General features: G+C 36.7%; 1 protein-coding gene across 2 annotated transcripts in view; it reads left to right on the top strand.

Moving 5' to 3' along the window:
- The first annotated feature begins 224 nt into the window (after positions 1-224).
- parp8 (poly (ADP-ribose) polymerase family, member 8) overlaps positions 225-25456 on the top strand; it is a 33915-nt gene continuing 8683 nt past the window's right edge. The window contains exons 1-18 of one of the 2 annotated variants that reach the window (XM_079605962.1): positions 225-879; positions 1417-1471; positions 7940-7977; positions 10278-10367; positions 12223-12293; positions 12404-12472; positions 15807-15901; positions 17792-17852; positions 17982-18072; positions 20600-20666; positions 20751-20879; positions 22024-22612; positions 22974-23027; positions 23424-23519; positions 24145-24237; positions 24325-24450; positions 24556-24621; positions 25240-25307. In XM_079605962.1, coding sequence (XP_079462088.1) covers positions 789-879; positions 1417-1471; positions 7940-7977; positions 10278-10367; positions 12223-12293; positions 12404-12472; positions 15807-15901; positions 17792-17852; positions 17982-18072; positions 20600-20666; positions 20751-20879; positions 22024-22612; positions 22974-23027; positions 23424-23519; positions 24145-24237; positions 24325-24450; positions 24556-24621; positions 25240-25307 — 1949 coding nt within the window. In that variant the 5' untranslated portion in view covers positions 225-788. Of the gene's footprint in view, positions 880-1416; positions 1472-7939; positions 7978-10277; positions 10368-12222; positions 12294-12403; positions 12473-15806; positions 15902-17791; positions 17853-17981; positions 18073-20599; positions 20667-20750; positions 20880-22023; positions 22613-22973; positions 23028-23423; positions 23520-24144; positions 24238-24324; positions 24451-24555; positions 24646-25239; positions 25308-25456 lie in introns of both variants that reach the window. The other variant, XM_079605961.1, reaches the window with a different exon arrangement.

The following is a 25456-nucleotide window of genomic DNA, read 5'->3' as shown; positions in this document are numbered from 1 at the left end:
ACTATATTTGTGGTGACACACTAATTTATGATGCTACTTGATTTTTAGTAGTAGCTAATGTTTATTGACCGGTTACATTTTGAATCAGAACGGTGTTGCTACAACAGTGTTGCTCGTGTGATATTGCTCAGAAATCAGTAGCCTATCCTTATGAATTGCTAATTCGTAAATAACGGCTTTTTATTCCACGGCTAAATACCGCGTTTCTTCTCAATCTGAAGCCTGTAGTCTATAGCTGAGCAGATCCAGAGTGCTGGACAGTAGCAGAGTGGGCGCGTGGGGAGAAAAACACGTCCATGACATCATCCGCCTTGTTGTGATTCCCGATATCCCACCGGGTTCATCTCGTGGATGCAGTCACAGGATTCCCACACTGATCCCCCCCGTGTGCAACTTCAGCTCTTCGGTAACGGTCAGATGCTGCTCACGCCCGCGTTTGTTTTACTTTAAGACTTGCGATATCTTTTTGCGCTCCTCGGCTTGGCTTTCGACATCGCCATTGTTGGGTTCAGCAGAGTTATGAGAAGGACGGCTGAGAGATGCTTCCGGTGTAAAAGTGATATCTTTATGAAAGCTGTCGCGAGGAAGAGCTGTCCGCTGTGCTCATGCGATCGAGGCTATTGTTAGACGAGATGAAACGGTGTCGGTTGGCGTGACACACCTGGGATTGTTACAGCAGACCTCCAAGCACGTATTTCCACCCCACATCCATCGCGTCTGCAAGCGGAAAGGATTCGTTTGTTTCGCCGAACATTAGTTAGAGAAGCCATTCTAGTATATGTTATTTCATGGGGATGTGTTCAAGGCAAGAGAGGATTCAAAAAGACGTCGACATCGTAATTCAAAGGTGTAAGGCAGAGAAAGACTGCCTGTTTTCTGGTGAGTTTCCATTGTCTCTCATTAAGAGTGCCGTTTTAAACAATTGCCATAGATTTGCTCAACACAATTGACAGGCTGTCAGCCTCACCGCTGATGGCTTTATATCCTCCTTCACACAAAAGCCCGATATGTTCAAAAACACGTATGTGGCTAATGTGCTCCAGCGTCCGCAATTTAATCTTTCCTGGACATTATAAATTATGCAATAATCAACTGCATCCGAGGGCCTAGCACAAACGTGAGCTATTCTGCTTTTATCATCATCATTATAAAAGCATTACCATGCCTGTCAGGTGTTGCTTTGTGATGTGAATGATTTTTCAAGTAGCCCATGCGTTAATATTGTAGACCATTACACATTTACTAGGTAGGCTATCAGTTTGATTCTCGTATATTCATTGTCAGTGGACATTCCCCGTTGATGTTGCTATGGAGACTAACGTTACACTTGTTGAAAGGGACTTTTTTTGTGGTCCAGTGTGTTTTATTTTTCACACACCCCAAGTTTGTGTCATCTTAATTGTCTCTTTGTTTCAGACTTTAGATTCTCTGACTCCACCTTCACGTTCACCTACATAAAAGGACACAAAAGGTAAATATAACATAGACAGCTACTATCAATGTAAACAATTGCTGTACACTCTCACGCCTGCTTGGGTTATGTTTTTAGTTGTTTGTTTATTATAAGTATATTTGTCAGTAGCTACTCAGTTTACAAAAATACATCCCTTCATCATTTTATCACCCTTGTGTTGTCCAGATCCTGACTTTGTTGTTTCAGTGGAAAATAAAAGAAGCAGTTAGGCGGAATAACACATTCACTTTCATTTAAAAAAAAAAAGAAAAAGAAAAAAAAGAATATATATAATAATGAAAGTGAAAGGAGAGTGAAGCTGTCATCCTGCCTAACATCTCATTTGTGCTATACTGAAGAAAGTTACAGTTACAGTGAGAAAACAATGCCAACTTTCATTAGGGGTGGGGGTAAACAAAATAAGCCTTTAAAGGGATAATTCACCCAAAAATGTCATAATTTAGTCACCCTCAAGTTGTTTCAAACCTGTATGAGTTTCGTTCTTCTGTTGAACACAAGAAATATATATTTTGAAGAATGTTGGTTCAACAGTTGACGGTAACCATTGACTTCCATAGTATTTTTTCAGTCAATTGCTACCAACAACTGTCTGGTTACCAACATTCTTCAAAATATCGTCTTTTGTGTTCAACAGAAGAAAGAAACTCATGCAGCTTTGGAACAACTTGAGGGTTAGTAGTAGCCTAAATGATGACAGAATTTTCATTTTTGGGTGAACTATCCCTTTAATAGGTGTCTCGGTCGTGATGAGCAAGGTTGGACTGAGCATGTTGTAGTCAGTTCAGTTGAGGTTCATGTATACGATATATGTTCTCTTTTCACCTTATACCCCGTCAATAAGGACAATAACCTAATTTCCATGGTCTCTGTTCACTTTTATATTGGTCAGCAGTGCTTGTGAAATCCTGTGCATTGATAAATATGTACCACCTTTAGAAGCATGCAGTCTCTTAGCTGCACTGTGATTAACAATAGATTGTATTTACATATAGGCCTAATTAATTACCCTGTACTCTTTCATTGACATATTAGACATTGACAAATACCTTTTACAGTGATGAATAGGCAGCTATTTTTAGCTGCTATTCCTCATATAAAAAGAATAAACTCACTATTTTATGCTAGAAATCAACCTGGAGCACAAAGAAACTTTCTTTTTTTTGTTCACAATGCCTTTTAAAAGGAAAACACTAATAATTTGAATATACCATATTCTCATCGCTCCATTGATCATGAATGCCAGTGTGTTCAAGTGTGGTTGGTTTATTTTTACATGTCACTCTAGGGTTCACACTTTTTTAGCTGAAAGCTGTGAAGATTTGGTAGATGGTCTTTGATGTCAAGTTTAAATATGGAGATATTTGATATGTAGCTTGCTGTCTTGTTTGGACAACTATATAGAACTGATTATGTGTTGTAGAATGTCATTTTCTTAATAATCTTAACTGGTATTGACGTAAGACACTACAATAAGTGATTGCTTTGTTTTTGAAAATGTTTGTTTTTATGAACAAAAGTTGATCTCTTTTACTTTCTTGTAGTTAAGAATCAGTTTGCGGAAGTTCATGATACTTTCAGTTAGGGGTGGTTTTGGGTTAGTCTGTGAAAGTTTGACGTCAAGTGGGCACGTTTCGTCTTACCCACTCTAGTGTCTAATGCACAAACATGAGAAGAACACCATTGTTCTAGTTCTTGAAAGGGCAGTCTTTTCATACTGTTTACTACAAACCCTCATATACCAACATATTATTTAGACTTTTCCACCAGATTGAAATGAGAGATGGACAGCCGTTTTTCTTTGGCAAAATGAGGCTTGAGTCGCAACCTCATTTAACAATGAAGTCAGATGAGATACCTGAAATTTTAGCTTGAGGCCATTTGATGAGCAATATCTCCAAAGCTACCAGACCTTGGTAGAAACAAGCACTGGTATTGTGCCGACACCCCATAGTCATGCAAATTTTAGGATAAATATGTTAATTAAAAAATGAGTTGTCCAGGAAAGCACTTTTGGCTCACTGAAGCATTACCAGTACCGATAAGAAGGTCCTCGAAAGATTTTAATAAAGTCTTCACGTTTCAATAACTGTTGGTTGAAACTGGTTGGTTGTATTATAGTTATTACTGATTTGTTATTTTCTTCATGTGTTTAACAACACCAAATGCAAACATTTAATGCATGTACATGAAGGTATTTGTCAATTATTCAAAATATTATTAATTTTTTCTACTTTTATCACATACGTTCACCTATATTTATTTATTTGTGCACATGCAGTAAATTTGTAACACTGCTCACTGTAATCCATTTAGATGTCCTGAATTTAAAACAGGGAGTTCCTTGTCATTTTTATGTTTGAACTTGTTTGCAAATGTCACTCTTGTTCTTAGAGGAGGTGCCTTGTATTACAAGCAGGAAATGAGCTGGCAGGCTCTCTATGAAAAATCATTGCACATTGGCTTATGGAGGAAGTAGCACATTTCCTGTTTGTAGAGCTGCAACCTGCACTCAACATCTTTCACCGATGGATCCACGTTTCCTTGTAATGTAGATATGGCCTCGTATTTTGCACCTTTTTTGTATTTTCTTCACAGAAAACAATTTAGCTCTAATATCAGATATGCCAGATAACCCAGACATGTGATACAACAAACTTTTCAAAGATGGATATTTGCACAGCGATCACTTTTGTTTGATGTTACCAAACTACTAAATAGGTATAAGATATTTCACACAGTGAAAAGAACAGACAAGCCCATAATCCCAGAGATGCAGTAGTTTCTCATGAATAATCCATCATGGCTGAGATCAACACAAATTATGTTTGAATTTCATCATCTTGGTATAACTGAATTTGCATAATTACCATGAGGGCTAAATTGTGACAAGCTCTAATTCAAACAAATGTTGTTGCATTAGATGCGGATACTGGCTGACCACTGGAAATAAACTTTGAGTGATTTGGCATACTACATCAAAAAGATGTAAACCATTAACTCAGGGAGTAGATGAGGAAATAGGCTACTACATTAATATTTTGAGATCGGACTAACATGGTGTTCTGTATTGCAGAAAGTGAAAGCATCAAAAGCAGAAATTGTTTGCCATGTTCACACTACGTTGGTTTTTTGTAACGGTTTTTATGCCAGTTTAAGGTTGTATAAACCACAGCGTCAAAGTTCACAGTTACAAACTAAGCCAGATACGTTAATATTTGCTTACAAAATGTCGGTGTGGGTGTTTATGTATATAAGGTCAACCATATATATAATACATAGACTATATAAGAGGTAGGTGCTAATGTGGGTATAGTAGTACTAAATAGTTTAATTAAATTGTATGCAACTGATGCTTACATGCTGCTCACTGCCATTAGCTGCCCAACTTTTGGCTTTCTTTCTGTAGGCGTTTGTTGCTAGACTACTGGTGGTGACAACTTTGAACTGTAGCCTATGTGAACAGGACAATTATAGCATCATGCTGAACCTTGATTTCATTACACATATGTCTAGTTGCAGTTATTTTCTTGTGGCAGTACTACTTGCATATGACCTCTATGCAAACCACAAGGGAAATATTCTCTCAGTGTGACAGGCAGTGGAAAAATGATATAGATACACTGCTGAGACCTGCCATTGGGTTCTGCTCTCCTATGTTGGACCATGTAGAGGTTGTTTGCTTTCACTGAAGTCAATGCATTTCATACAATGGTTTGTTTCTCTCTTAAGTTTCAGGTGTAGAAGCTTCTGTCTTGGCATGTGACCCCATTTGTCAGCGATTTATAATGCTGTTGTTCTTTCATCTTTCTTTACCCCAGAATCAAGCCAACCAGGGCAGGAGATACAGTACCAGATGCTAGCTGTAGCCTAATTACCTTGTCATTTTGGATTTAGATAATTGGTGGTCTGTTCCCTGAAAATCTGTACATTTGACATTAGAAAGGGACACTTACTACCTTAAAGCACTATTTGGACCCTTAAAATGACTTTCATTGGTGTAACCCAAAGTACTTGGGTTGTTTCCTACCTAGGTTCATTGGAAAAACGTGCCTCTACCTACAGTACATGTTTGCAGAACTCCAAAAACATACCTATTACAAACAATTCACTGCAGTTTCTTGCTGAAATAAACACCAGTGGCAATAAAACACCAACAACTTTTGTCACTTATCAAAAAATTATGATAACCGGGGCAGATTATCGATTCAAAAAGACTTATTTTTGCATGGTTACTTGCACAATACTATGTTATGACCTCGATAGACTTTTACCATAGTTCATGAATTGTAAACTAATAAAAAAAAGTATGTTTGCTTCATATGTATGAAAAAAAAAAAAAATCCGAACTGCCGCGATGCATATACAACAATGAACTTAAGACTTTGCCAGATTCATGTTCATCTGGTTCGGATAAAACTGAACACTCCTTTAGCGCAAATCACTGGACATACTGTATGACTGTGAAACATGCAATAATACATGTAAAATTATTTTACGTATGACTCCCGGGTTGGTTTTTTTTTCAGTCATTATAATTAGGTAAACTTTTTTTTTTTTACTTGAATAAAAAGTAAATTTAGACGTTACCACATTTCTTTGGTTACTTGACAAAACATTGTTATATTTTTGCAGAAGTTCAGTTGTAAAAAACTGATGTTTGGCCGTAAAAATAAATTTGATACATTTTTAGATATAAATATACATTAAATATTGGGGCAAATATGCATTTTTAGGTCTGTGAATATTAAGAATGCTTTGTGTGATGGAGCTTAAGCATGAACCTCATACACCCTAATGCATTTTTTTTGCAAAGTCATTGGCATTTTGCAGATGGTTGGTTTCTGCTTGAGAAAAATATGTTCATGTGACCAAAGAAAAAAAAAATGCATCATGCATAACACAATCTAAGTCATTTTTAAACAATACCAGGTGTCATTGTGAATAATGCTTTCTGTGAGTGGCACCATCCTGTGTAAGACCCAGGAGGGGTTTCACTTCCTCTGAATCAATCTCTATTCTCAGTGTTGTCATCACATAATTCCTTATGGGCTAGTACCACTTTCTGTGCCAGTAGTAGTCAGAATCTACATACAGTATGGTTGTGTGTTTTTTAAAATTCAGTTATTTACCATGATTTTTAATGGTATGTATAAGGTCATTGACTTTTTTTCTCACATTGTGCAATGGAGCGACCGGTACATAAAGGTCACCTGTATACCGGAATTATATTTTACAGTTGCCATATCAGCCTATATCGAAGTAATTAATATGATTTTGGTAGTTTCAGGCTGATCACTATAAGGCTTTTTAGCAAGCCACTTTATCTCCACATTAATTCAAGGTACTTCACAGGAGACAGTGTCCTGTTGTCAACGCTGTTCTTTGCAACCTTATTTACTTGATTGCGTGAAATGGAGACTACACTTTCCTTAATTACCTCTTACTTAAGTGTTTAGATTAGCTGTATTCAAGACATGTGGGCAGCACCCTTCTGGGAAGTGATAGTCTCTTCGTTTGCAAAATCTCTTTTGTCACTTGGAATTTATATATTCCATCTGCTCATTTCTGTCAGGCACCTTTGTGTAACTGTGAGAGGATTTTTTGAGCCTTTTTTTTTTTTAATTGCAGTTTTGCTTCTATTTAAAGTTTCCGGTGTCAACACTAGATGGGTTTTCTGTCTTCACAGCATTACATTTCTGCACTGCACCAAAACATAAAATATTTTTTTTTTTTTAGCTGATCATTTATTTAAATATTTTCATAAGCCTTTATGTGAACAGTTTAGATTGTGAGCTATCAAGTAGACGGGGGTATTGGATTTGGGTTTCTGTGAGCGATGGACAGGTTCAGTGGGATCCCAACATTTCGTGAAAATTTTAATCTTGTAGAGTTCATGCAGGTTGAGTGCTGCTGTCATTAAAGCAAAAGAGGGATGAAATTACTGTCCATTGTCTATTTGTCAACAGTGTAGTCATGTACGTATAAAACACTGCTCATACAGAAGTCACTTTCATACCAAGCAGCATTCTTTTGGAGAACACAGCAAATCCTCATGACAAACTTAGACCCATTGCAAAACCTGTGTGGGGAAATTGTATGGTAAATGTATATACATTTTACATGCTAATAATATAATTTGTAACAAAACAATTTATTAAATAAATAATAAAATAGAAAGTGCCCAAAATGAGCATTTTTGCTGGTGGTCTAATTTTTTGACTTTTTTTATTTTTTGAAACGGGTGCCAACAAATAACGAAACACATCTGGTCTTAAGTGTACTAGTGTAGCTCCAGTAGGTGTCTGTCACAATATGTGTGAACTTAATATTCAAACTGTTTCTGCATGTTGATTCTGTGTGATGTGTCAGCTACCGTGCATGAATGTGTCTGAGAACCAGTATAATGAACTACAGTGTTACATATCCTGTCTAATGTTAATATTTGTGTTTTTGTTGTTGTTGCAGGGTGTCCTACTCCGTTCATGTCTCTGATGATTATCCAGGTATTGCACAAACAAACAGTAATGGATTATTTGATAAATGGATAAATGATACCCCCAAGCTCTCACCAGTCATCCCATACCATTGAGATAGAGTGATTTTATATCTGTTACGGTACAATAAGGACCTATTACTAACACTAACATCATAACACAATAATAAACACTATTACTACTGCTTGGGAATTTGAAAAATTCCTAACCCTAGGGATATTCAAATTTACCTTGTAACTCATGCTGGAACATCGGTGCTTTAAACAAAGGATTCTTCAAATTGGGCAGATTGTTCCAAGAAATGCCGTAGACTTTCAATGAAGTATGGACATAGGCTAGATCTAGGGACCAGAATATCATAGGCCCTGTTTACACCTGGTATTTAGATGCGTTTTGTTAGATCGGATCAAAAGTAGATGAGGCAGACATGCGTGTTTACACCTGGTGTTTTAATCAGTCTATTTTGTCCACTTTCGACCACTTCTGTCCTGATTTCTTCGTGGGGAGGTTCTCTGGGCGGGTAAATGTATGAGCTTTTTCAGATCTTTCGACCTGATGGACGAAATTAGCTTGTGCAGTTTACATATGAACGCGACTGGAGACAACGGAAAAACATACAGAGAGCAGAGAGCTGCTTTCGTTTCTGCTCTAATTTCCGCAAAGATCATGATGAATGCGGTGAGAACGTTAGAATCAGGAATGGTGCGAGAATATTGTGCTTGATATATTTTTCATCTTTAAACCAAACTTGACAAAGTTTAAATCCCGTCTGACTGGCATGTTTCACATAATGTTTATGCAGGTCAGTCGTAGAGCAGGCGGTCTTTTGTGGCTGTTGGAATGCATTCAACCACATGAGCATCTACACTACGTAACTGTCGAATGTGTTTTCGACTACCTCTAGAAGTGGTCGAAAGTGGACAAGCTCAAAATGTTTTAGACCCCGTTTACACCTGTATTTAGCTTCATCCACTTGTGATCAACAAAAATGCATCTAATACCATGTGTAAACTGGACAATAGAGACTTGTGGGTGGACTCTATTTGGACCAGTGTGGAACCATTCAGGACAACCTAATAGAACATTATTACAACACCCTGACAAGCACCCGCAACACTGTGGCAGTCCACTTTTCTGTTCAAATATAAAAAAAATAGTTCAAAATGTCTATTACTCAATATATAACTGGTCTGATAGGAAAGACGACACTGGGTCTACTCTGTACTGGGAACTGATACCACTGATAAAAATAAACCAGCTGAACTGCATCATTCTCAGCTTCAGCGTGATGAAGTGCTCTACCGCAGCTGCTTTTAATACTCCTAAGACTTTCCCATTGTCTCTTTTCCATCACATAATTATAATGGCACATTACATTCAAGTAACCAAAATGTTTGTTTTCATTATCTTATCAGCCTTAATGACACAACACAATGTTAAAGCTCAGTGGGTTTTATAGTGATTACACTGGATTTTTACTTTTAGGTTAGCTGTTTTGAGAAGTTGCCTAGTGCAATCTATATTCAGTTTGACTTAGCCTACTAATTTCATTTTGTTGTGGCATTGTGGCTGTGGCATTGCTCTAAGTATAAGAGTGCCATTTTATGTTTTGATAAAATCTAAAGCCTAAAAGATGCAGACCTCCCTTTTTGAAGGACTAAGGCTAGTCTAGTCTGATTCACAGCATAGTGGCAGAGAGTCAGCTTTGCATAAGAATGAGGAATTTGCTTGGCACAATTTTAGGCAACATTGCCAAAAAATGCCATGGGAAGTGTTAACTTGCAAATAGTGGATAATTGTCCAGAAACCGTAGAATAAGGGCAAAGCTCAATTCACTCTCATTTGGAGCTTTTCTATTAATTATGTATAAGCTGCAGTTTGGTTTTTGTTACCACTCATTGGTAGGTTGATTACATTGTTAGTTCTTCTTCAGGTCTTCAGTTTTCTTGGTGTTTCAATAGCACCTGCTGGTAACACTTTACAGTAAGGTTTCATTAGTTAACATTAATTAACTACTTTAGTTAACATGAACTAAAATGAATGCTTCTACATCATTTATTAATATTAATGTTAATACATGTTAAAACATTTACTAATATATTATGGAAATCACATGTTGTATTTGTTAACATTAGTTGATACACTGTGAATGAACATGAACAAACAATGAACAGCAGGATTTATTCATTAACAAAGATGAATACATACAGTAACAAATGTATTGCTCATTGTGAGTTCATGTTAGTTATTGCATTAACTAATGTTAACAAATGAAACTGTTACCCACCTGCTTGTCTTTGTCATTTCAGATAACACATATGTGTCTAACTCTGAAAACGACGATGAAGTGTTAGTCACCAGGGATCCAATACCAGTAATTTTCAATAGAATTGCAACAGGTAAGATACCTTATCATCTAATAGTAAATCATAAAACAGCTGCAGCTACAGAAAACGTTGAACGAAAAAGTTGAACGAACAGACATTTTAAAGACACGCCTAAGGGGAAAGGAAACCAGCAGCGTTCTAGATTCAGAGTGTACTTCACAGAAATATTTCAGTGGTTTTCAACTTTGGTCAAGGCCCTTTTGGCTGAATATTTTTGCTCCAACCCTGAACTAGCGCCCATGCCATGATTCCACTACTACATGATCAGATTTCTTGGAGTTAGCTCAGAGTTTGATCCTTTATCTCTGCCAATAATGAGAGTCAGTAGACCGATCATTACAAAAAAAGTACTGTGGCAGTACACTGTTAAAAAAAAAAGTTGGTTTAACTTAAAAAAGCAAGTTACCTTGTTACCTTTAGTTTGTTGTAATTAAAAAATTGAGTTAATACAATGAAGAAGAATGGTTTAATAAACATAAACTCAAAATAGTATGTTATCTTCACACATTAGTTATCGAAGTTGATTTGACAAAAGATAAAAAGTTGTGATAACAAATCATGATTTTTTTTTTTTACAGTGTAGCATAGTACCGTGATGGTGTCAGATGGTAGCACCATGATACTTTGATAATATGGTACAGAATGATCACCATATGGCATTTACATTGGACTAAAAGCCACCTCAAATATAGCCATGGTATAGACTAACACTACGTTCAAAAGTGTTTGGTCTGTATAATTTTATGTTTTTGAAATAAGTTTATGATGCTCATGCTGCATGTATTTGATTTTGAAATATAGTAAAAACAGTAATATTTTGAAATATATTAAATATTTAAAATATCTGTTTTTAACTGTTTTAATTTCCTTTTTTTTTTTATATATATTTATATTTTTAATAATTGATTGCTGAATGAATTATTGACAGTATTTATAAAAATAAACTGTGGAACATAGTGTATGTCCAAAAAAAAAAAACCTTTGTAATGCAGTGGAACATTTTCTTTTTAGGATAATCATCCTATTATTGCAGTATTCACATAGTGTTAGCCAGTCCCTCTCTGTTTTTAGAGCTCTTTGATTACACTGGCAGTAATCCTGGAAATAAATTATCCTGGAGTTGTACTGCATGTCTTCTGCTCCTATTTTTAGGACCGACCAAGACATATGTGCCAAAACAAAGTGGCAAAACAGCAGCGATCTTCACTGATATCCTCCAGCAGTTAGTTAGATGTGTAATAGAAGCTTATCCTGCACACCTAATATTTTTCCAGTCCAAAATGTTAAGTCTTGACATCCTCTGACACAGTCTTTAGTACATTACAACTAATGAGCCTGTGCATTCTGCTGATCTCTGCACACTTTGTCAGTTTTAAAATGTTTTCTGACTCAGACCACTGCATAAACAATACAGTTTTACTCAGAAATGTCAATATGTCATAAAGAAATTCAAGTACCACTACAGTGGTCAAGACCTTACGGTTGTCTTAACATTGTTTTAGGCAGTATGTTATCCCAGCTTTTGGAGATTTGTGATTCTGAGCAGTGATACTTCAAAAATGTTAGGCTTTTGTGGTTTGGAATTGTAGTGGAATTAACAAAAACAACTAGCCTTGTAGTAAGATCTACAGTAATTAAGTTGAAACAATTGTTTTGCTGTCAACATGCACATCATACGATCTGCACAAAACAGGTTAGGAAGTTAGATGAGTGTGCAGGTTGGATATTCTGGACATGATCAGGCCTGTCACAGAAATTATGCCATTAATGGTCTTTTTCATAAAAACTGAAGATTGTTTATTGTTCCATCTGACATTCTTAGTTCACAATATCATGTCATACTCACACATCTGTGCATTTACTTTAGAAATACGCATAAATAATGATGGCACCAGCTGTCTGTCTATTAAATCAAAACTTCAAACTGAAAAAAACTCGGTAAGACTGTATTTTTTTTAACCTTTATTATAAAATATGTTTTAATTTCAAATTTCAGGAACAACAATGAATCGCTTGTATTGTGACTAATGCTTTTGAAATCTCTCCAGTGCCATTATGCTATAGAGGAGGATTCAGAGGGTGACAATGATTCTGAGGAGTTCTACTATGTTGGACAGGTAAGTTCAGCTGAGTCACTACATTTTATGTACATAACATTTCTATCTGTGTATTATGTGTGGTCTTATCCACTAACCACCCACAATTCAGCTTTGCCATCTCAGGAATAAATCACTTTTTTTTCTTTTTTGAAATATATTTATTGAACATTTTACAACTTTAGTAGAACGCACAATAAAAATGCTACAGAAATAATAATGAGCACATTTATCTTAGGCCACTTAAAGGGTTAAAAACATAAAAAAGGTCATCAAGGTAAACAAATAAAAAAAAATAAAGTAAAAAATAATGATATAAAAACATTAAATCTATAACTGCAGTACATTACAATTTCAAAACCATTATGTAATCACTTAAGGCACATGAATGGAAATTCCCTTCCACGGAATAGTTGACAATTCAATCCCTAGATTATTGATATAGGGCTTCCAGACACTATAAAACTTGTTTGGCTGACCATTAACTAGACAAGTTAAATATTCCATACAGAATTAGTTTAATCAAAATCTTGTGCCAACCCGATGTAGTCGGGGTCTTGTCACTTATCCATCTCAGTAATATGTTTTTCCTAGCTGCATAAGAAGATTATACAGTGTTTTTTCTTTTGATAAAATCAAAGCTGTATCAGGCTCACCAAGCATAAAAAATAGGACCATTACCAACTCCTCATCAAAGATATTACACATTTCAGAAACGGTCTTGGCCCAATACATTTGTAACTGATTGCATGACCAAAGACAGCGAGAGAGAGTACCAATTTGTGGTTTCAGTGTATAGAGGTGAAAGGGTATTGTTAAATGCATGTCTACGGTTTGGTAAAATATGCATCCTATGGACAGTTTTGAACTGTATAGCCTTGGCGTGATTACATACCGATAGCATATTTCAAAATATTTGAAAATGATTGTTCAAGATCTGACCACGTAGAAGAGTTATCAAGAGCAACCCAATCACAAACATATCTTGGATGTGCAGACCACTTGTATAGTTTAATATTAGGCAAATCCAGTCCTCCCATCGACCCTGGTAGTTATAGTACAGAGCATTTCTGTCTTGGTTTGCTCTTGCTCGAGATAAAGGAACTGAGCCAGTTACATTTGTATAAAATATTAAAATAGTTAAATAAAAAAGTTATTTTAAATTGTAATAATATTTCAACATTTATGTTGCCATAAAAAGGCAAAATTTCAGAGTAAGTTTTTAAGTGTCAGAGTTGGAGATAAGCAAGGTCCTGTTTCCCATGTGAACCTCAACTTCACGTGGTCACTGCAACTAAACCTCCTAAGGTCTTACAGCTTTAAAACCAGCTTCAAACCTGCAGCACCTGGGGCTTAAGACTTTTCATTTCATGGTAAATTTACTTAAAGTAGTTTGCAGCTCATATAAAAAACTTTTTGACTCTCTTTAACTGTTAATGATTAGTCCCTCACTCTTCTGAGAATGTTTCCATCATGAGAATGATTGTTACTTTGCACACACAGCTTGTGCTTAAATGAATCATGTGACCAATGAGTCTGACCATCCACTGGAGCAAATCCATAAAGCTGGAGTCAGTGAGTGAGTGAGCTTTGTGCCCTGTGAGGACCAGAGGTGATGAAGATTCATGCACTAATGCCTGTGTCGGGCAGTGAATGCTCGCTGGCTCTTGCTCACTGTAATGTGGCAATTTTGCAATCCTTTGCTGTTCTGATGATCTCAAAGCCTCCGGGAGACTCTTCCATGACACATGCTGGCATATTCTCTCTGAACTTCAGAACAGCCAGTGAATTTTCTTGATCTCTGTTGTGCAGAATATCTAAAAAGACTAAACGTCATTATTCATTTATATCCACCAAACTAAAGCACGATCAATGTACATAATATTGGCCAAATTTATTTAATTTTTATGTAAAGACCAGACCATATATTTCAGGCTTAATAATGGCAGGTTTCCCTTACGAATTTGCCTTTGTCTTCCATTGGTCGGACAAGCAGATAGTCCCGCCCCCAATCTCACTCCATTGGTTGAGTTGGTGTTACTGTGATGGGCAAACAAGCAGGGGTGCGTTTCCCGTACAACTATATAGCTCGCTGCTTAACTACCATAGTACGATGCATCGTTGGAGAAATCAACTAGCTCGTCACGACTGTTTCCCGAAACCGTATGTCGCAAAGTATCGTTCAACCACGTTGGTTTATGACGTCCCGCCCCTAATAACTTATTTTAATTCATCTGTTTGAGCTCGAATTAACGCTAGATTTTGTCATAAGTTACAGACATGGCATCTGAAGACCATTTCTAATTTTTCTCAGTTATTTTTCTTTATTATCAGACTTAATAATATTTGGCTCGTTCTTACATAGTAGAGCACGTTCGCACATGCACAGTCTTCAAAAATGGTGCTTTAAATCTCTTGACAAACTAAAAGACGTAAATTACATTTGTATGTATTCTAAATAAATAACACGGGTTGTACTGAATGTCAGCTTGCTTATTTAGCTAAAGATAAGGATTTATTCAGTCTATATCTCATGTAAACTAGAAACTAGGCTATGCTTCTAACCACAGCTCGAGAGCTGTCGTTCCAACCACACAAGTTTGCGATGCTGTTTGCGAACGTTCGCTGGAACGATGGTTTTGGGAAACACCAAATCGTTGAACTATGCTGATAACGACGGAACTTGCGACCATAGTTGGCTAACGATGCTGTCGGGAAACGCACCCCAGATCAATACTTTTTAGATATTCAAAGAAAACAAATACAAAATACTCCACTTTTAAGATACTTAGTAGTTAAGAGCAGCTATTCTAAACCTGTCATTCATAAATTGCCTGTTCAGTTTCACATTCCTGTTAATCCTGTTAACTTTGTGCAGCATATCCACCAACTAGGTTTGAATAAATATTTTGATTACCCTTGGATCTCTTGAGAAATAAGGTCTTTTAATCAGTTCAGTGATGCATCAGAAAAAGGATCAAGGAAAATAAAAGTAATCAGAGATAAAAAATCAAATAGTCTAAAGTCATTTTCTTTCACAAGAAATCCAGACAGTTGATTTTGGACACAGTCTAAAGAGACTGATCTTATAATAGAGTAATCTAAGTGTATGATGTGTATTGATTGTTAAGAGAGTGCAGAGCCACAGTCATCAACAGTGATTGATGTCTAGAAGCTAGTTTGAAGTGTTCTGGATCTTATACTGATTAAAAACTCACTTGCACAAGGTAGAAACAATCATGAGCGGAGAAGTGCTGTTTATTCATTTTAGAATAAATACTCAGGTGCTGCTGTCTGTACTCTGTAACCCTGGGCTCTGTGTATCACCCTTTGACCTCTGTGTTTATCTGTCTAGGTAAATTATGATGGAGAGCTTCACAAACACCCCCAGCTGGAGGCTGATTTGGCAGCCGTGAGGGACTTATATGGCCATCATGCAGTATCTCTCAGGTAACTGGCCATTTTTTTTTTTCTTGATGTGAGAAAACTTTTGAAAATGAAACATTTTTTTTAGCATTATGTACATGTGCAAACGTGTCATCAGCTCAGAAAAAAAAGTATTGGAATTGTGACTTCCTTCCTGAACTCTCCTCCACCACCAGTGAAGTGTTTTATAGGAAACGACATCTTGAGTAATCGTTCTTTAGTTTTCTGGCACAGTTAACCCTCTCAAGGACGTCCTCTGCCTGAGCCAGGTCCCATAACCCTCAGGTGGCCATTTCTCCAATCTGTCATTTGGGGAAATGCTCTGTGATCAACTGAAGGACGGTCTGTGAGAGTCTGAGCGGATTCTGTTTGATTATAGGGCTGTAATGATGTAATTATTGCTGTGGTGTTTATCCTGACGTAGAGGCTTGCTTTTACCTAATCTCAGTGCTCTGCAATCAGCAAATTTATAGCAAGATATAACACATTTGAAACTGGCGCTGTTAAGAATGCTGTGACTGCAAAACATGTGCTCGTGTTTGTGCTTAATAACTCGGATGAAAAAAATAACTCATGACAGATTGTCAACACGAACGTGATTCACCCCGCAAAATCTGCCAATCTGAATGGTGTTTCATGCGGCGACAGCTATTAAAAGCTTCGTCCTTGAAAGTTTATCTTGTCAAGCTGCTTTTGATAACAGCAGACCGTCAAATGAAAGAACAGCATAAAAGACTCTATTCATAGCAGCAGAAGTGTGCGTTTTATATCCTGTCTAGTGTGTGATCCTTGGGATGCATTTGCCCTGAGTCATGGACAGAAAACCATTTTGAGTATTTATTCAGTGTTCTGCTTGAAAAATGACCTGGGTCATTTTTGCCGCAGTCTCTATGAGTGGGTTCAGTGAGGCCCCTTTTAATAATTCCAGGACACATCCCACTAAATTCCTTTGCCTATTCGTTGAAGTAGAATTAATTGAAAATGCAAAATTGCAAAAAAAAAGTTGCTCTGAATTTCTTTTACCTTAGTAAATGTGTAATTTTGTGTGTTTACATGTCTCTGAACACGAGTGTGTGTTTATATGCTGTATGCAAGCTGTTGCATAGACAGATCAAAGAGGATTATTCTTTTCTCAAACCTCTTGCTTTTGAGGCACAGCGGCTGCATTTGGGAGTGAGGTGTAACCATGGTAACAGTTAGCCCAGAGCAACGCTACAAACTCATCACAATGGTTTTATGAGAAATAAATGCTTTGAGAGAAGCGCAGCAGCAGAGCTGGAGCATCAAGCTGCATCCCTTCAACATCAAGTGTACCTGCGTACTCATTTAAGAAATAAATTCATCTGGTTTAAAATTTTATTCTGCAATCTTTCTTAATAAATCTTTTTCTAACATTAAATAAAAATGAAATGAACGATAACAACATGCTTTATTCCCAAGAAAACAAAGTTATTTTTTAATAAAATGTAATCTCTTGCTCTTCATCTGAGATGACTTTCCTTTTTAAACTCACCGGTACGTCACAGGGTATTGGATGATGACCAGTAGAAAATTTGCATTCAACCTCCTTGATAAAAAACAGTCATGTCTTATTTTGCTTTCTTTGTCCCAACCTATTTAAAATAGTGTGCAAATGACAGTTTGTGTCAATTTTTCCAGCAAAATGTTTTGTGAGCCGTCTGCATAAACAAAGAGAATTGCTTCATCATGTCTAAATTTGTTGTGAATTCCCTTCAAATCCCTAAAAGCTTTGTCAACAACATATTTGGCTGAGTGATATATTCTTGTGATTTTCTAGTCTTAATGAATATGTACTATAAAAGCTGCTGTAAACAAAGATTATAATCTCACTATCAGAAATGATTTTGTCCAAGATGAAATTAGGAATTGTATTTTTTCCCCTTCAAAATATAGGGAATATGGTGCAATTGATGATGTGGACATCGACCTACACATTGATGTCACTTTCCTCGATGTAAGTGTTATTGTTCAGTGTCTTGTTGAAGATGAATGACGATGACCATATAGTTTTTATTTATATATTATTTATTTTTGTGTGTGTCTGTTATACTATGTGAAACTGAAATGCAGCATTTGTTCATAGGAGGAGATTGCACTTGCCTGGGATGTGATCCGGAGTGAACCAGTTATTGTGCGGCTTCACTGCTCCCTCACACAATATCTGAATGGACCAGGTTAGAACACAAACACACACACACACACACACACACACACACACACACACACACACACACACACGCCGAGTTGGACACTTCAATGCTTTTTATACTGTGCAAATTTCACATTCTATTCCCAAATCCTAAACCTAACCCTTACCAAAAACAAAACAAAAACATTATTTTGTTTGATAATGTATGGAAATACTGGAACACACACACATACACAAGAAAAGCAAACAAACTTTGTTATAAAGTTATCTTATAAACATATACTGCTTTGATTCCCAGTCATGGGTACTTAGATTTAGATTTTACATAGTTAAACTTATAGAACAGAAGTCATGATTTATAAAATAAAAATGTGCCGTTAAAAATTAGAATGAGTTAAAATAATTCATCTTGAGGTTTGTTGTGCGTGTTATTAATAGGATAGCACATTCAGTTACTGTACTTATTAAAGAACAAAATGTTTGTACTTTTTCTTTCAATTTGTGTGATTTACATTATATTTGCACATATAGAAAGACACCAAACAGAGGTAGATTTTTGGCAACAGTGATCAAACTTTGACATTTCAAAACTTTTTTCTATTCGGATATTCCTTATTCTATAATAATGGAAATAAAGGGTCACTTGAGCCTTAGAGATGGGGCTGTGAGGGTAAAGAAATGTTGAGAAACACTTAATTGAATTTACCCTAACCATAAATGCAGTTAACAACTCTTTAAGTAGATCATGCAAATCATTGTGCTGTTAACAACATTAGACACATTTGTTTGTTTGACTTTGTCTGTTCAGATTTCCTGGACAGAATCTTTGACAATACATCTTATCAGACAATACTGTACATCCACTTACATACCACAATACTTACATAACAAAGCTCATGGAACACACATTTGTCCCCATTAAAAACGTGCATAAAACGAGTATATAAATATATAAAAGTAAATAGTACCTCAATTAAGAATTTGGTTTAAAACCGTCACCGCCAATGGAACAAATTATCTTTTATATATGTTCTTTTTAGCCAGTGGTATACGCAGCCTGCTCCCCGAAGGGAGGGCCTCAAAACAGGAGTGGAGGGGATGGGTTTGGTCTGAATATACAACGCATTCTCATCCTAGGGCGTCATATACTGACACTTTTGACATTTCGTCTACATCCAACGCACATGGCACCCTTTAGCGTCAATATGACACGCACAGAGCTTTGTTCGGTTGTGGTTGGGTTTAGGTCTGGGGTAGGTTTAGACTGCTAGGAGGCGCCTTCTGGCCCATATCTATCTGCGTCTCATATTGACGCTAAAGGGTGCCATGTGCGTTGAATGTAGACGATATGTCAAAAGCGTCAGTATATGACACCTTGGGATGAGATCGGGCTGGAATATACTGCAATTGGCACTTTATTTTCACACTTTATGGCTTTTTTCCACAAAGTGTGAAAACAGCTCTCTCTATATACTTTGTTTCTGGCCGGTGATCTTATTTCCTTCGTAAATTACTTGTATTAATTTATTTTTGCTAAATTGCCATATCACGAAACAATGTTATATGTTAAAATACTTTCGATCATCAAACCAAACAATGGTTAGGACCCTCCTATCGTTACTAAAATGTCAAAATTTTCCTGGAATGAGAATTTGTCATCAATATTGTAGCTAAATATTTCAAATTTGAAACTTGCACTACCTTTTATAATAAGTTGTTCACATAAAATGCTTGCCGTACCTGTCCTGTTTTGATTCCCACAGCATAATTAATTTGTCTTCTCAATGTTCAATTGTAGATGACTGTTATCAAACCATTGTAAAAATACTTTTAATATGCTCAAAATTAGTTGAACACGTGCTGAATTTGTGTCTGTTTGGCAAGAAATTAAAACCAAGCCATCAACTTATTTGATTGAAGTGAGATCGTCCTTGTTACATTGAACTTCATTCATAAACAAATAAAAGCAGAGGTAAATTCAGGCTTACCAACATCCCTGTGGTAAGCCTGAATTTAAGACTATACAATCAGATGAGATTCCGTTACCACAGACTTGTTTGGCACACTTACCTTGTTAGATGGGGTTTCTGTTGTTTCTTTTGCATAAATACAGTGAATTTAAGAATTGATAATGTGTAGCTTGAAATGCAATGTAAGTCGCTTTGGATAAAAGCGTCTGCCAAATGCATAAATGCATAAATGAATTGTTCATGTTGGTGAGAGTGTGCCCTTACACCGAGCTGTCTCTGTTGATTGTAGAGTTGTTTAAAATAGCTTGACTCAAGAACATGGCTACTTCAGTTCAGATTGCAAGAGACAGAGAGAAAAGTTATTTGGACATAGCTATAATGCCTGCTCTTGTTCTCCTGCCAAGATATTACTCATCATAAGTGGCTCATTTCAGAGTGACCTTCTGTTCCAGTGTTTTTAAAAACCTCTCAAATGCTTTGATGGCTAAATCAAACGTCTGTAGCAAACGGTTACATTATGTGGTACTTTGTTTTGCAATACTGTTCTTTTTTCTCATGGTGAATTTCATGTCCCTTTTCCAGTTCCCACTGTTGATGTGTTTCAAGTGTCTTCAAAAGACAGATTTGGACTTGGACATCAGTTGAAAAAGTAAGAAAATACTAGTTTTTGTGTGTGTGTTATATCAGATTTTCTAGGTCCGTTTAACTTCATGAGTGTGCTTTCTCTTGGCAGAATAATGCAAACCTTTGTCACACAGCAGTGGAAGTGTCAGAGCAAAGATAAACTCATCAACCCACATGGCAAAAAGCAAACAGAGAAGAAGGTGAAGTCTCCCCTGCACATTTTTTCAACGCTACGCAGGTAAGAGAGAAAAAAGTCACTCAGCTACACCGATACTGGACAATCCTGAGTTTATTATCCCTCTTTGAAGTGCATTTAAACCCAGGACTAAAGGCCTGTTCACCAAGAAAATTGTTTGGTTCTGGTGAACAATATTTAATTAACCTCACACAGTAAAGCGCTCATGTTTACAGCTCAAAAACTTTTCTTTTCTTACGTATTGATGTTATTGCTTTGTACATGCAATTACTTTGCCATCGCAGCACATTTTTTAAATATTTAATCAAAAATCTAATTAGAATTATTTTTATTGCTAACATTAGACAGCTTTAACCTTACTCTAAAACTTGTTCTGTTTGACCATGCTTCTGTAATGAAATATTATAAAAATATGTGCCTTGCAAAAAGTAATTGTAATATGAATATAAGGCTTCTTTTTGAATAATCCTCAATGGAGAAATATGTTTTTGCCCTCTGTTGTACTGGAGAAAATTTGTTTGCCAATCAGCAATTCACTATTGTGAATTTGGTAAACATTGATCCATATATTTAGGCTGCATTTATGTATTCAGGAGCAGCATTTACTTTTATGCCAGCAAGTGTTTTAGCTTCATGATCTTTGAGTTCATCAGACCAGCTTGAGTCTGAGACATAACGGACAATGAATGGTCATCAAACTGTAGGAACAGTTCACACAAATGTTTCATTGAACTGGAAAGACTCCAAGGTGGCAAGCAGTTTTGAACTGGACTGTAATATTGAGAAAATAGATTTTGAGAATGTGGCAATGGATTCGCAAATTTAGCTTGTTATAAAGAGGACATCTTACCTGAATGCCTTACTACCTGTGGATTTTTTATGAATAATAAAATGAAACAGAAATGAAAAACAAGATGAGGCAGAAAACGGTAAAGCAATTTGTCAGCATTGCCTAATTCTCTGTATCTCATTAACTGAGGCATGACCTACTATAGTTCATTAGCGGAAGAAAGGAACATTCCCTTTGCGAACTATGCAGACCTCAACATGAAAAATAAAATTGGTGTGAATCAGCCAATAAAGCATTCTGAAATGTGCAGGATTTGCACAAGCATAATTGCACTACATCTTTTTTGTTCCATAATTCCCATAGTGTGATTAATGTGTTGTGCTTGTGCAAACTCAGATCCCCCAGCTACCCTCCTCCTGGCTGTGTGAAGAGCAAAAAGAAGCTCAAACCCGAGCAGGATGGCGTGTCAAAATCCCACCGTCTGTTACGGCGAACATGCTCCAGCACAGTGAAGCCAGAAATGGACGGCTGTGTCGGCAAGTCGCACAAGCTTTTGGGTCACTCCCTTTCCAGTGACCCGCGGATGGAGCAACATCAGCCCCTCAAGCAGCCCCACCGGCTGCTGCCAAGGCCCTGCTCGACCGCTGTGAAACCAGAGGACTGCCCGCCACTGCGGCCTCATAAACTGTCGCCGCGGTCGAGCGTGGCCGAGCCTCGCTGCGAACATGCTGCTGGCAGTAGCGATGGCGGTGCTTTAAAGCCTCACCGGCTCCTGGGCCGCTCCTGCTCGGGCAGTGTGCGGACTGAAGAGCTGGACGGCCTGAAGCACCACCACCGTCTGCTCAGCAGGTCCTACTCCAGCAGCACCAAAATGGGCGACAAGAAAAGCGACATCTTTAAAGAGCCTGTCACCGAGAGCAGACGCCTCTCCCTTACCTCAGGGCTAATCGGCATCCTGGCCCCATCACTATCTTCCACACCTCAGGTAATGATGCTTGGGATTACATATTTAGGATTTGCCTAATTTGATTGCCTGTTCGTTTCGGCTTTGGTCAGAGATACGAGAGTGTTTTGGATATGAAATAATTATTTAACAGAATTTATATACAGCAAAAACACAAATTCACAGTGAATTGCTCCGACCAGGCAGAGATGAGTGAATTTAACAGGCCAAAGAGAGAGAGAGAGATCTATGAAAAAAGATCTTGCAGAGTGATAAATGTAATAGTTGAGACATTTTGTCCCACAATGTAATGTTTTACTTGAGGCAGTGAAAACAACTTTGTGTATTTAGCTAACAAAATTTTGAGAGACTTCAAACTATTTTTCTGTGTCTTCTTGAGTAGCCAAACAACGGAGCCAAATCCATTCCAGTCCGAGACAGAGGCTTCCTTGTTCAGGTAAAAATAAATATCTTCACTTCCCCCTTTGCCTTTTTCATTTCATTAATCAAACAGTATTTTACAGTCTAACAGTCTTTTACTTGCAAATATATGCAACATCCTCTTTCTGAAGCAACCTGAGCTTGAGGGCATGTGGTTGGTTGCAGTAGTTGACATTTTCTAGTCATTAGTATTCTTGTGAACACTGAATCTGCAACAAACATTGTTTACTCACCGAGTCATTCCAAATGTTCCAAACATGATTAAAATATTTTAATTTGGGATGAACTGTCCTGCTTGTTTTAAGGTTTGGGTAGAGCTCTTGTGGTAGCCGCTAATGCTGTCATACTGTTATAGAGGAGGCAAATGCTACTGAATGGTTGCTACATGTGTTTACTTGACTTATAATTGCAGACTATGGAGTATGCAGAACAGCGTATCCCTGTACTGAATGAGTTCTGTGTGGTCTGCGATGAACCTCATGTGTTCCAAAATGGACCAATGCTCAGAGTGAGTCTGTTTGCTCTACAAGTAATCTTGGATTGGTTAATGGTGTGAATGAATCATTTAAGGCACCTGCGATTTCTCTTATATTTACTCCTGAGTATGTAAAAGTATACACTTCTTTTCAGAAATTTGGGATTGGTAAGATTTTCCAATGTTTTCTAAAGTTTTCCTAGACCGGCTAAAAACAGTTTTATTATAATATTTTATTTGAAATGGAAATATTTTGTAACATAATAAATGTCTTCGCTCTTTGGTGTCACTTTGATCGATTTAATGCATCCTTGCAGAGTTAAAATCTTAATTATTTCAAAAAAAGCAAACTTGAACTTGAACACAGCCTGTGATATTTTCTATTTTTCATATTAGACATCCTCTGTTTCTGTTTAAAATAGAAAGAGTTTATTTTAACTTGAAAACATTTAGAAATTATGCTCACTCCATATTATGCTTTCATGTCACAATCAAATATAGTTTTCTTTTCTTTTTTTTCCATATTTTTGTGCCATATTATTTTGCGGATAGTTGTCAAACTAAAAGTGAGCCAATTTATGTTACATGTGATTATATAAATCCAGGATTAATAATATAATTTACTGTTCTAATGAGCTTGTTTATATGTGTCCTGCAGCCCACAGTGTGTGAGAGAGAGTTGTGTGTATTCGCCTTCCAAACTCTAGGGGTCATGAATGAGGCTGCTGATGAGATTGCCACTGGTGCTCAGGTACACAAACAAACACAGAATTCATACAGTCATTCTGTACAGAACATTCTAACCAAATGGCTTAACAATCTCTGTTTGTGACAACAGGTTGTAGACCTACTGGTCTCCATGTGCCGATCTGCACTGGAGTCTCCGAGAAAAGTTGTCATTTTTGAGCCATATCCCTCTGTGGTGGATCCCAATGACTCACAAGCACTTGCCTTCAACCCCAGGGTACTTAAAACACTAAGAGCATTTAGCTTTACCTTACCCGTCTTTTTTGTGTAATGCTGCTACTCATGAAGGCATATTACATTGAGTGTTTGGGTTCTTCTTCAGAAAAAGGACTATGACCGAGTGATGAGAGCACTTGACAGTATCACCTCTATCAGAGAAATGACCCAGGTATCAACCAGAACTGTACAACAGGTTGTTAACGTTATTTTTAAGTCTGTCAATCAATTGAAATCAAACTATTTTAATGACACTGAAATATATAATATATAGAATGTTATGTATGCTATATTATGAATGCATTTTTATAATAATTGAATATGCTCATTTGTTACCACTTTATTTTACAGTGACCTTGTTACACATTACATGTAGTTGCTATAGCAACAATAACTATAAATTATGCATGATTATTACATGCAACTAACCCTAACCCTAAAGTAATTACATGTAGTGAATTAATATTACTCAGTACTTAAATGTATAATTACAAAACCTTGAAATAAATGGTAGCCATCTTTTTTTTTACATTTTTTTTTTTACAATTTAATATACTAAAATATTTTATAAATGTATACTGTATAAGTATTTATATACTTTTTACGGCAATGGTAAAAACAAATGTTCTGCAAAATATTATATTTCACACATTGAATTGATAGCCTTGGTTGTTTAAATCACAATCCCTGTATCTTTTATAGCATAAGTCTTCAGAGAAATCAGCCGGTGCTTTGATTCCTAATGGAGGAGCATTTTGACATTTTAATCGTTGCTGTTTCTTCTGCACAGGCTCCATATCTGGAGATAAAGAGACAAATGGACAAGCACGATCCTTTGGCTCACCCACTACTGCAGTGGTATGACTGAATGACACTTCAATCATTATCTACTCCGCTCCTGCATTTTAATGAGGTGTAAATGTGACAGTCAGCTCTCTTAACAGCTCTAATTACATAGTCATGGAGAGTGTGTGCATCCATCTTTGTTGTACCTTGGACAGTCAGTA

This window comes from Phoxinus phoxinus, assembly GCF_949152265.1.
Source record: "Phoxinus phoxinus genome assembly, chromosome: 3".
Classification (NCBI taxonomy): Eukaryota; Metazoa; Chordata; class Actinopteri; order Cypriniformes; family Leuciscidae; genus Phoxinus; species Phoxinus phoxinus.
Note: the sequence above shows the minus strand (reverse complement) of the source record. Positions and strands in the feature narration are given on the sequence as shown.